Consider the following 13,487-nt stretch of genomic DNA (forward strand, 5'->3'; position numbering starts at 1 on the left):
TTAAGATATGGCTTAAAGCAAAGCAAAATTGCAATAATGAATAATCATATTCATAAATGTTCATTAATATGCACTGTCCCTGGTGGATAAATAAATAAACCCCTTAACCTTTTGTTGTGTTGTGTTGTCTATAGAGGCATTCCAGGAAAGAAATGCGGGACCATTATTGTGAAAGCTGAGGAGCTGAACAACTGCAGGGTGAGTGTGAGAAGGTGGTGATGATGAAGATGCAGTGGTGTATTTTGTTTTTATGTAGATAACTAGTCAAACTTACACATCATGATATGACATTTTAGGTATATTTAAAGCTACACAATGGGATATAACATAGTATGCCATTAATAAAATGTTTTGCCAAGTTGTCAGTGTTAGAAAGAGGAATTACTTTTTTCTCAACTAATCTGCACCAGCACCTTCAGTTGTCCAAAATGACTTTATATTGTTCATCCAAGCATCTGAAGTTTATTTTGTATTTTTGCTTTAATGAGGTTTCTCTAACTGACTGATGAGCTGACTGCATGGACAGATTGGTAGACTTGGTTACAAAGCATAAAAAGACTGAGAAGATGTGTTCTCTGAATGCATTTTTACACAGTTTCTTTCTTTTTTCTCTCTCTTCTCAATAGGAATCGGTGATGATGCAATTCTGTGGGAACAAGCTAGACAAAAAGGATTTCTTCGGCAAGTCTGACCCGTTCCTGGTCTTCTACAGGAGCAATGAGGACGGCACGTGAGTCACCCTCCCCCTTCTTCCTTCACACTTCTTCCATCCTCCCTTCTCCAGTTTCATGTTTGGTTTAATCCTTCCCAGCATCCAAAGGAAATTGGTTTCATTGATTCACTTCAGATCAAAAGGTGTGCTGCCTGTTAAAGCATGTGTGTGCATTGCATGTGGGCATGTCTGCACACGACATGTGCACGAATGAGTGTGTGTGTGGAAGCAGGAGGCATCAAGTGCAGTGCTGTGGTATGTCCAGGGAGATGTGTGTGTGTGTGTGTGTGTGTGTGTGTGTGTGTGTGTGTGTGTGTGTGTGTGTGTGTGTGTGTGTGAGAAAGAGTGTTCGATCCAACTCTGTGGGCTTTTCCATCCAGCAGTGTGTGACAAGACAGATAAGACCTTGTGTTCTGAGGGCGGAAGATAGCAAGTCCACCTGCTACCCAATGGACTAATGAAATTATCTGTTTGCAGTGTGTGTGTGTGTGTGTGTGTGTGTGTGTCAGGGCAGAAGTTTAGCCCTCCACAGCCCTCCACTTTTATTTTAAGTTAGTGGAAAGTTGTATTTTCCGCTTTACTTTTCATCCCCATTCATTCAAGTATTTCTTCTTTTCACATAACTCTCTCCTCTCCATTTCCCCCCTCTCTCTCTCTCTATACAAACCTCTTTATTTCTCCTTCCTCTACTTCTCCTTTCCTTATTTTCTCTGTTTTTCCTCTCATGTCTTTCTGCAGGTTTACCATCTGCCACAAGACTGAGGTGGTGAAGAACACATTGAACCCGGTGTGGCAGGCCTTTAAGATCCCTGTTCGAGCTCTTTGCAATGGTGATTATGACAGGTGGGTCTTATGTTTTAGGCGTTAGATATTGCGGCAGCTTAAAGTGAACAGAACAACCCAGACAAACCTCTGAATCATCAGAGTGAGTGATTTTCAGTATCCAACATAAATCAAAGGTCATGCAGTTTAATACGGGCATGATTGGTTGATATATTGGACGGTCCGGCAGTGTCTAATGGCCTCTTAAGCCTGCTTAGCACACCACATAGCATGGCTGTGTCTGGCTACTTAAAAGGCTTGTCTCATTTACTGAAAAACATTATGTATAGGGGGTCATTAGGGACAAATGCTTATGTTCCATACAACTATTATGAACTATAATCATTTTTATCAAGTGATAAAAGCTATATTCCTCTGATCCATTTCCAATATGAAGAACACAAATATCTGCAATATTAAACAGGGTACTGGACCAGGGGACCACAATTCATACTCAAAAACAGTATAATACATAGTTTGAGTTTGTTAAGTGATTTGAACCCAAATATTGTCATGATAATGTTATAAACAGTATTTCATCTAAATGAATAGTTAAATACATTTCAATGATGGTGCAATTTCTTCTGCTTGTCTATAGCAGCATAATGGTCCCATTTACTGAGTGAAGCCAATAGCTGCAGTTTTACCCAGTCTTATCTAGATGATCCTTACACTTTACAGTCCTTCTTGCGGTTAAGCCTCTAACTTTATTTTCTGGTGGTGTATTAAGTTCACTAAGGTCAATACACAAAGCTCAGAGTGCCACTAAACCTCTTGTCATACTATGGCAAGGTGAGCCAAGAGCCATTTATTTTGGTACCACAACAAGAATGTCATCCTGCCCTCAAACACACATACACACTGGCTCCATGTGCTTTAAAAAGTCTATGATCATAATTGCTTGTGTGCCACCTGAGTAAGAATGTGGTACGTGATTATGAGGCTGTCTATGAGTCATTAGGAAGCAGGAAAACAGGAGATGAAACACTGTTATGATGAAGTAATTTGAAAAATTGGCAGTGTTTGACTAGAGGCTAGAATTTATATGTGTACTCCATCCAGTATCTTGTGAATGTGAAATCGTTTAGGAGAGATGTTTCTCTAAATGACAGGCTAGAAATGACAGCACTCACTGGGAGCAGGCTGATTTATGACTTGATATTTACCATGGATAAAGGCTCAGGTTAATGGCATTTTATCTATCTTGAAGCTTTTGGGTCACGAGTGTGCCAAAGAACTTTACTGATCTATAGTATGCTCAGCTGTGAATGTGAATATAACATGAAGGCACATCAGCCTACAGCTGCAGGGTGGAACATCTGCATTAAAGAGGGTCACGGCCACTGTCCATGGTGCTGATGCTGGGACTGCCTTAAATACAGGAGCTGTCCATGGCATGAGGAGCTGGTTTGTTTCATTGTCACTGGCTCTTTCTTTTGGTTTATTTCACTTGTTGTATCATGAATGTAGACTTTTTTTTTCTTCCATTGGTAACACTTTTTTTATTGGTTCGTAATTTTTAATAAATTAAAACGTCCTCATGAATAGGAATAAAAATAAGGAATTAAAGGAATTAGACTAATTTCTACAGAAAATCCTAACACGGAAATAACTGTTCAATTTGTTACTAATTACAAGTAAAATGAGATTTTTCCAGGTAAATATTCATTAATTATTAATTTATTATTGTAAATGTTATTTTTTCACAGATTTTGCATGTTCATTTGACCAGCAGTGCTAAAGGCTATCTTAACCATACCAACTTAATACAATGTCTGTTTTTCTTTAATAAGCAATACCAAGTTCACTGAACCCTATACTAACACTAACCCTAACATCTAGAAATGATTGAAAACTATCCAATAGAGAAGCTACTGTAAAATGAACCTTTATTTTCACTTCAGTATTACCTCTTATACTATAACTTAAATATCATTCAAATTGGGTCTTTAAATGATTGTGTATTACCAAAAGCCCCTCTTCTAATGTGGGATGCCGACTTAAGACCAATACAAACTGAGAGAACAAAGAAAAGAGTGTCTCTCTTCTGTCAGTGATGTATTTGTGGCCACCTCCAGTGTCGATAGTGTCACATAGTGAAAAAGGCACAAAGAAGCAGACAATAGGGTTTGGCGTAGCCCAGCTAGTAGACAGCAGGATTGATCTGAAGTTTGGTCCAATAAGCTTATTAGGGGAGGTGAGTCGCACCATGTCTTATCAAGACTCAAGAAAGCCACAGTGGATTGCACATAGGGTACACACACACGCACACAAACACACACACACACACACACACACACACACACACACTCGATGTGTTCAGTCTGTCTCACTGGAGCCTGTGAGAAGAGATAAGGAGGAACTCAAACTGGCAAACAACAGAGAACTGTGCTCTACTGTTTATAGGTGCATTGATTAGCCTGTGTTCTTTCTCTCTCTCACTTTTACACACACACACACACGCACACACGCACACACACACGGTGAGGCCATAAGATACACAAGTGAAATCATTGTCAGTTTCCTGTCACATCATCAAAGCTCAGTGTGATGGGAGGTTTCCTGCTGAGATGTGGCATAACACTGACTTAATAAGACACACGCCCATAAACAGGCAGGCAGCTGAGCACACACACACACACACACACACACACACACACACACTGGTTTCTCTTGAGAAGAAAGTGTTGCACCAGCCAGGACTCATCCATCCCTAGAGTGCCCAGTCTCAATGCTCAGTCAGCCAATTCCCACCCCTTAACTTTATTACTGGTTTTCCTCTAATGTGCATCTGGCTCCCTGCGCAGCTCTAAGGACCATTAATGATGGTTTGTATTTCCACTCCGTCTCATACTGAAACATGATGAGGATGGAAAAGTACAGTTTTTTGCTTGGGCTTCACAAAGTTGAGGAGCAGTTGCAGTAAGTTCAAAACAAAGTCATAAGAAAGTCATGAAATACTGCTGTGTGGTCACAAATCTTTACCCTTGGGATATTTATCAGTTTTAAGTCTAACACAATGACTTAATACCTGTGCCTTCACGATTAATGAAGCTATTTCTTTAGCTTGTTCTAACTTCTAACTTATGAGACTGAAATGCCGTGACTGCAGTATGATCTATAGTCTGTCCCCACTTCTCGACTAAGAGAAACAAGTATTGCACTGTTCCCCATCTCTCTTCTCTCTCTTCACTCTGACCGTCTTTTATTTATGTTCTGTCAGTTTTTAGTCTTTTTTTTTTTTTTTTTTACATTTCCTCTTGTACCCCCTTGCTTGCTCCGCATCTCTCGCTCTCTCCACCATAGTGCTTTTTGCTCTGTCTGTTTTAATTCCCTCTCTGTTCTATTATCCTGTTGCCTCACCCCTCTTATTCTGTGTGAATCGCTCTCCTGCTTTTGTCACAGAGAAATGACCCCCGTGTTGAAGATATTGGTAGATAGAGCGAACACAGCATATCTGTCTCTTGCAGACTATTCAGCTTCTTCTTTTTTTCCCCCCTCCATTTCCTTGTGAGCTATAATGGGATGCAGAAATAGATGTATTTGGAGATGAGGAGAGCATATCACCAGAGGCAAATACAGTGACAGGCAGACAGCGTGGTAGAATAAAGATAAGCTGCAGAATGGATCCACGTCTATGAACGGCTCCATGACAACAATTACAAAAGAAATTAGCATCCGTCTCTTGTCAAGTGTTAGGCACAATGCCTATGGATGTTTTATAATGTATGGATGATGTCTTAGCACTTTGAATGTGATTATACTATGTCACTTATTTGAAATCTGGATATATACAGAGCCAATTTTACTTTTTAAATTGTACTTTAATGTCTAGTAAACTTATTATTATGTGTCAAGAAATGTGGAAATGATTTTTAAACCTGAGTTTTGATCCTTATCTGGTGCCTCTCTCAACAGAACAATCAAAGTGGAGGTGTACGACTGGGACAGAGATGGCAGGTAATTCCTCTTTTTCATTTAAATTGTTTTGATATAAAAATTGAAATTACAGCCTGCAAACACACACTTGGCAGGTTCAATTCATAAGTAACTTCTGGACGACTGCTAAGGCAAATTGTTTACTTACAATTCAGCTTTGAGATTATTAGCATAGATCTAGATGCATGACTGGACCGCTTACCCGACAGCTGGTGGGTATTTTGTTAACAAAAGTAACAATTACTGAGAGAAATCAAGACAGATGCAGCTAAAGTGTTTGAAGACAGTTTGAGTTGTAAGCATCTGTTCTATTTCTGCAGGCAACTTACTCACATAACACAGGTTGCTACAACTACAACAGCCAGTGCAAGTTTAGTTAATACTCCATATGCTGTGCACTGTTGTTGCATCACTGTAAGACTTAACACATTACATAAAGCAAGTTCATGCTATCAAAGTTAGCAAGCTGATCCTAGACGATTGTTTGGTTTGTTGTTTGGATAAATTGAGAAAAGAAAAATGAAATGATACCCAAATAAGGCTGACTTATTGGCCGATGCTAAGCGTATTTGTGCTAGCCATTCATCACAATATTATAGAAGAATGAGAATTGGATATGCAATAAAATAGGGAATAGATTACTGATTAAATGTGAGGAAAGACTAAACATAGAAAAGTGAAAGAGAGTTTTTTTTAAAGAACTTTTTTCACCAACTGGTTGGAGACTGGAAAAGGTTTTACATTTCATGTGAGGAGCATCTTTAATTGATGTTGTCAATGTATGTTACATTTTTACAGTTTTGAGTCTTGTAGATGGAAAAATATGAGCATTTAGAGTCTATTTTAATAGTCTATTTAATATCTAGCCCAATATTGAAACTAGCTGTGGCTCAGGAGGTAGAGCGGTTGTGGGCAGGAGGTAGAGCGGTCGTCCTCCAATTGGAAGATTGGTGGTTCGATTCCCGGCTCCTCCAGTCCACATGTCGATGTGTCCTTGGGCAAGACACTTAACCCCAAATTGCTCCCGTTGCTGTGCCAACGGTGTGTGAATGTGAATGAATGGTTAGATCCTCCTGATGAGCAGGTTGGCGCGTTGGCCCTGCGTGGTAGCCCCTGCCATCAGTGTATGAATATGTGTGAAAGGGTGAATGACGTGTCATGTAAAGCGCTTTGAGTGGTCGCACAGACTAGAAAGGCGCTATATAAGTACAGTCCATTTACCATATTTACCATTTACCTCCAATTGGAAGATTGGCGGTTCGATTCCCGGCTCCTCCTCCTCCACTCCACATGTTGGTGTGTGAATGAGAATTAATGGTTAGCTTCCCCCTGATGTGGAGGTTGGCCCCCCTGTGTTGTAGCCCCCCATCAGTGTGTGAATGAGATGTAATGTAAAAGCATTTTGTGTGGTCGTAAAGGCTAGAAAAGTGCTATATAAGTCCATCCATGTACAGTCCATTAAATAGACAGCAATACATTTCCTAATTACTTTATCTTCTTTGCTTGATTACATTAACATTCAGTACATGTTAGCTTCCTGTGTACACCTAATCTAATCCAAGTCACACATAATTACCACAGGTCTATGTTTTCAGTAGGTAAGGATGCTGGGTGCAGGATCGTCACAGATTGACTGCTTAATGAAGAGTCTGGGGTCTGGATGATTGACAGCTTGACAATAAGAAAGACATTTGACAAGCTGTAGTTCATCAGGGAGTTATTTCTCCATTCTTTATACTATGCAATCTATGTGATGCTGCTCTTTATCTTTTAGGGGGAACACAGTGAATTTTGGTGTAATGTTGTATAACTGTGTAACGCTGGTCATTTTAAGAAGCTGTTTGGGTGAAATCAGCCTCAGTGTCACTCTAAACTTTTGTTTTGTCCACGTTCATGAAAATGCCGTCTGTCTTTTTTATATGTTGGTGTTCATACTCACTAACAACAAACCTAATCGTTGCTCTGACTTTTATGTTACATAAATTGTCTTTTCTGGGATCTGGCACAGTTCAGTTTAAAAAATCTCTTTTACCTCACATGCTGGGATTGCCACTACATTTTGGTCTGAAAATACATTAAAATTGGATATTGCTTTCGACCACCCCACTCCTCCTTATGACCCTCTCTTCATCTCTCTCACTTCTTTCTGCAGTCATGACTTTATCGGGGAGTTCAGCACCAGTTATAGAGAATTATCCAGAGGGCAGAGCCAGTTCAACGTCTATGAGGTGAGTGTGTGTGTGTGTGTGTGTGTGTGTGTGTGTGTATATCTATGTGTGATCTTCTTTGTACATACATTAGACTTAGATTCTCTTGTCCAAACCTGTGTACAAGTATAACATATACTGTATATCTGATCATTAAACCATTTTCACTTTTTCCACTGAAGATAACTCATAGTAAAATTAAAACCTAAAAAGAGCCAAATAAAGCACATGTGGCACATTTTATTACTGTTACTCAAAGGATGTGAATTGAAAATAAATGTCATTAAATGCCATTAAACATAAAAAAGAAGCTTTAGCTTGAGGCAGTGGAAACTAAAAGAAGATAAATGATTCTCTGATTATGTAATTTTATATAAAAAGGGGGCACAAACCAGATACTGAAATGTCAGACTTCAGATGTTATTAGGCATATTGTGACGTTATTGACACAAAACACATGTAGCTAACTATAGGACCAGTCCAAAAAGAGAGAGAGAGACCTCTAGTTTTATTTATTTTTATATATGAAATTTCAGCCTGTGGTGACACCGCCTGCTCCTGCACACACCATCAAAATAAATAGATCTCATCCAATTTATTTGGACACTGCCAGGCCCGAAAGATCCCAAATCCCATTTCAACCCTCTATCCCTACTACTGTTGTTTCAGGAGAATGTGTTGCTGCATCAAATGTATTGGTTTGTCTCAGCAGCAAAAATCTAAGCAATAAAACAGAAATCTATATGCTTAGATTCCTCAAAGGGTTAGTTGGACAATGTTCGTTTGTGATTTGGGTGAACTGACCCTTTAACGTATCGGATAACACGTCTAGTTATAGAGCTACTGTGCAAGGCAGGAAAGTGTTACAGGCTAATTTATTATTATTATTTCTAATTGCAGAGATTATAGTTGTTCTACAATCTCACATATTAGACTGTAGTAGAGGAGAATCGTCAATGCTGATAACTGCTCTCACAAGAAACCAAAATCTTCAAATCCACTGAAGAAATAAAAGTTTTTAAAAAGTATGAAATTATGAAATCAGCACATCAAAGGAACCATGTCTCCCAATGAACACCATACTTTGGAATCTCCAATCTGAGAAAATCAAAGCAGAAGAAATTCTATTTTTTTCTCTCCCCCACATTCCTTCTCTCTCTTTCTCTCTCTCTCTCTCTCTCACACACACACACATTGACAGTTATGATGGATCGCCAGCTTATCCTCTCCTAGGAAGAGTCAACACTTTCTGATTAACGGAGTACCACACAGAGTGGAGAGCACACAGGGGACTGTCATTTTAAACAGCTGCTGTTTGCCTAATAGCTCTCAGATGTGCACTCACATAGAGGCACAAGCATGTAGAGTTACACACAGACACACACTGACAAGTGCATGAGGAGCAGCTAAGAGATAGAGACACACAGCTATATAGACATGCACACTCACATTAAGGACTTTGTGATTTCAGGTGTCTTAACCCTAGCTGTTCCTAAACTTCAAGCAGGCTTAGCATTACCAAAGGCAGTCTGTCTCTCTCTCTGTGTGTGTGTGTGTGTGTGTGTGTGTGTGTGTGTGTGTGTGCGCGCGTGCGTGCGTGCGTGCGTGTGTGTGTCTTTTTGTGTCACGACCAGGTTTCAATCATGGCACTTCACCTCCACAGGCTAACGTGTCCTTGTATGTGCCTATTGCAGTGTGAACCAAGGAGAAATGCATAAATCCACACATTTGTATGTTGTTTCCCTGAGGTTGTCTCTTTCTGTTTAACCTTGGCATAGTTTAATTAGACCATAAAGCTCTGATATAAAAGCCCAGGCGCAGTGTTTGGGATTCAAAGGGAGTTTCAGTTCTGTTTCTGGCTGCTCCCAACATCACAGAAACAATTGTATGTTTTAATGAGCTCAAACCGCAGCATGAGCCACATAATGGATTTAGGGGCATGGCTTAAAAAGTGACTTTTTTTCTATTCTGTACACAAGAACAATGGGGTCAGAGCTGATTTAGATGCATAGGAATCTTTATTTTTCCAAGTAAGGCTGACTGTGTGTCTGTTGTATATTCATAAAGTCATCCCAACTGAGCTGCTCCTGTGGAGAAGTTATCGGCTGAGTGCATTGGGCGAAGGTATACTCATGGTGATTGCTGGTTCTTTGCAGGGGAGTGTTTAATATATAGAAGCATGCAGAGAGAGGATGAGGTGTGCAAGCTGTATTATACATTAATGAATATTAAAGCAGCTGTAATCAATTGTATTTACAGTGAGTCACGTGACTGTATAACTCAGTTCTCTTTGGGGTCTATGGAGCTTTTGCTATTTGGTTCATATGCTACCACACACACAAACCTGTATACAATTCAAGGTCCCATGAAATGACTCTTATTTCCTTAAGTTTATGTATTTCCTGTTGAAACAGTATGGGCGGGAGGGATCAGTCAGAGTGTAAACCAATAAGATATAAGTTTGGGAGATACATTTTATTTCAAGGGATAGGTAGACAGTAGAGGATGTTCAAAGACTTGTGAGGGTTTTATTGGTTGAAGTTTTAATTTAACGCCCGCTAGTGGAGGATGATGTCACCATTTATTCTGGTTTATGGGAAGTAGGAGTCATGTGAGGTCATTTCACAGAGACTTTATGGTTTAATTTGTCCTCTTAACCTCAAACAATATATGAATATAATGTTATGACCCAGCTCTTTGGCCACAGCAAATAGGAGACAAACCATGCTTAGTTTTAACAGAAGTTTATTAAAACAAAATAACCCAATTAGACAAAATTAAAAGCTAACTAAATATTCATAATATGTAGAGTGGAAAATCCGTAGCAAAAACATGAGGAGAAACTAAAAGAGCATAACTGAACCAAACTGGGAGCGGCAGCGAGTCCAATAGGCGTGACTTGTGCCGCAGCCAGAACTTAAATAACCCTCAGCTGTTCCCAGTTGTGCTAATGATCACCTGCAAAAGCAAACAGGCAGGTGAATCACACAGCAGGACAAAGATGACACCAAGGATCATCACAATTACTTATGTTGCCGTGCACATATGGAAAGTGTTTGCTGTTGTCTGCTGTTTTTACTCAAGATGGATGCACTAGTATTAGCTGATTCTAGCATCATCACAGCTACTGTATACATCAGGGGTGTCAAACATGCGGCCCGAGGGCCAGAACCGGTCCGCCAAGGGGTGCAGTCCGGCCCACATTCCCTCCTGTGTTTTTTTTCCTTCCTTCAATCTGTCCTTCCTTACTTCCTTCCTTCGTTCCTTCCATCTGTCCTTCCTTACGTCATTTCTTCCTTCCTTATGTCCTTCCTTCCATCTGTTCTTCCTTCCTTCTGCCTGTCCGTCCTTCCTTCCTTCTGTCCTTTCTCCCTTCCCTCCTTCCTTCCTTCCTTATGTCCTTCCTTCCGTCTGTTCTTCCTTCCTTCCGCCTATCCGTCCTTCCTTCCATCTGTCCTTACTTCTCTGTCTTCCTTCTGTTCTTCCTTCCTCCCTTCCTTCCATCCTTCAATGTCTGCCTTTCCTACCTTCCCTTCTGATTTCCTTCCTTTCTTCCTTCCTTCCTTCCATCTTTTTAATGATCCGGCCCACATGAGATCAAATTGGTCTGTTTGTGGCCTTTGAATGAAATTCAGTTTGACACCTCTGGTATACATGCTGCAAATGCTTTAGGTTAGATGGATTTGTTTCAGTTTTCCATATAGCAAACTTTATGCATTTGTGTTAATGCACATGTAACCAGGGATGACCTCGGATGGAAGTGTAGTACTGGTCCGAACTTTGCTTTTAGGAATTGATGAGAAATCAAAAAGTGAAGCTTCTTTATAAATTTGGAGCTGTCAGTACTCCAACTCTATATATCACAAATGAAATATTGCCTAAATTAATAAAGAAATATAATTACATGAATTTTTGGTCTTATAAAAAATGATCCTGTCATTTTCAGGTGGTAAATCCAAAGAAGAAAGGGAAGAAGAAAAAATACCTCAACTCTGGAACGGTGAGGCTGCTTAATGGTTCATTTTGTAACTTGACCAGTCACTGTATTTACCATATTAGAAAGAATAAGACATTTCATTCATCCCATCAGTGGCAATACTTGAAAGTGATAACCACTGACACAAAGCTGATTGTGTCCCTATCACTTACAGGTAACACTGCTGTCATTCCTGGTGGACATTGAAGTCACCTTCCTGGACTACATCAAAGGAGGGTAGGTGAATGAGCATGCATTTATTAGACACACGCTGAGAGATGGGGGTTGTAGTCCCTTTAATGAGAAGTGACATGCTGAGTGTGCCGGTCCCTGCCTCCGATTAAAAACCCCAACTTGGCTCTGTGTCTTCAGTACACCAATGATAATGATCCCTCAGTGTGAATGAATCAGATGGAAAAGTGTGTATTTGAATGTGAGAGAAAGTAAGACATAGGAGGAGAGAGGGAGAGACTGACAGATGGGCCGACCTGAGGTGAAGTACACAAGACTCTCTAGCGTGTGTGTGTGTGTGTGTCTGTGTCCTTGTGTGTAATCTTGCATTGTGTCTCAGCGCTCGCCCATGCCATTTGCTGTCGCGTGTGCTTGCTCGTGTGTGTGTGTCTATGTGTACATGTGTTTATGTACGTATGTTGCTCAGGAGGGTTGACCGTGTGCAACCAGGCATAGCGTGAATGCTCGCCTACACACTCTGCCTTCATTAGACTCACAGAGGGGGAGACTGTCAAGGGAGACAAAAGGAAGAGAGTGAGTGTGTGTGTGTGTGTGTGTGTGCGTGCGTGCAACTTTAGGGGGCGAAAAATGTACTTTTTTGTCCCTGTATCTCTCTGTTCCTACTGCCCTTGTAGCTGTGGTTTTTAGGTGTTCGAGACAGTACGCAGGCTTTTGTCGAGTATTGAGATCAAAAACTTAATGAAAGGGACTGAAAGTAAAAGTTTGAAAAGAAACGGATAGAAAGGAAAGAACCATTTCAAAAGGATTTCAAATGAGGTAGCTTACAGCTTAGAGCAGAACGGTAAAAAGCTGGCCAGAAATGGCTTGAGCCAAGGAGAAAATTGTCTAAGAAGCAAACTCTGGCAATACTAGTAGACTGTCTTCTCCCTGCACCACAAACAATTACATGTATTTTGCCTGTAAAAGCCTGCCTTTGACTATGAGGCATTGATTAGTTTCAGCTGTTCAGTTATCATTTTCAGGTAGTACAGAACTTCTGCAGACATAGTATGACTACAGTATCGACTGACAAACCTAAAATAACAATTACAAGCATTTCCTCAGCTCAGCCAAGCCTTATAACATCTTTCAATGCATTTTATGTTAAACCCCACTACTTTATTGATTTAGTTTATTCTCACAGCTCTCATAGTGTACATTTCAGCCACAGTAGGCAACTGTTTCCTATTTTATAAAAAGCTCAGAATTTCCACTGAACACATCCTGCCTGACATCATGTAACATAACAGAGCATTTAGCAACTAAAGAGTGGGAGCCAAAAAGGTTTTCCGTAACTGGACTCCACAGGAGTTAAATATGGAAGGAAAAGTGTGATATGTTCTGAATTATTTATCAGCTGACTTAATAACCCACTGGCATGCAATGCAGGAATGTGTGCTGTACTTGCCAGCATGTGTTCCTGCATTGCTCAAGGCATGAATTTACTGGAAGCGTACACACGTTTCCTTGTACACAAACACAGCTACGATGCCAAGAGGCAGCAACCCACAAGACCTCGTATTAGACCTCTGAACTCTGAGGCTGCTCAACTTCTACCTGTTATTGAACACACACACACACACACACACACACACACACA

The 13,487-nt window shown here is 40.3% G+C and overlaps 1 protein-coding gene across 4 annotated transcripts in view; it reads left to right on the forward strand.

Annotated features, from left to right (window-relative positions):
• The window catches only part of LOC128353340 (copine-8), an 88,206-nt gene that overhangs the window by 53,971 nt on the left and 20,748 nt on the right, over window positions 1-13,487 (forward strand). For 2 of the 4 annotated variants that reach the window (XM_053314029.1, XM_053314030.1), the window contains exons 7-13: window positions 135-198; window positions 627-730; window positions 1,451-1,555; window positions 5,453-5,494; window positions 7,626-7,701; window positions 11,627-11,680; window positions 11,832-11,893. In XM_053314029.1, the coding sequence (XP_053170004.1) occupies window positions 135-198; window positions 627-730; window positions 1,451-1,555; window positions 5,453-5,494; window positions 7,626-7,701; window positions 11,627-11,680; window positions 11,832-11,893 (507 nt within the window). Of the gene's footprint in view, window positions 1-134; window positions 199-626; window positions 731-1,450; window positions 1,556-5,452; window positions 5,495-7,625; window positions 7,702-11,626; window positions 11,681-11,831; window positions 11,898-13,487 lie in introns of those variants that run through there. The other 2 variants (XM_053314031.1, XM_053314032.1) reach the window with 2 other exon arrangements.

This window comes from Scomber japonicus, chromosome 23 (genome assembly GCF_027409825.1).
Source record: "Scomber japonicus isolate fScoJap1 chromosome 23, fScoJap1.pri, whole genome shotgun sequence".
In the NCBI taxonomy this organism is placed as follows: domain Eukaryota; kingdom Metazoa; phylum Chordata; class Actinopteri; order Scombriformes; family Scombridae; genus Scomber; species Scomber japonicus.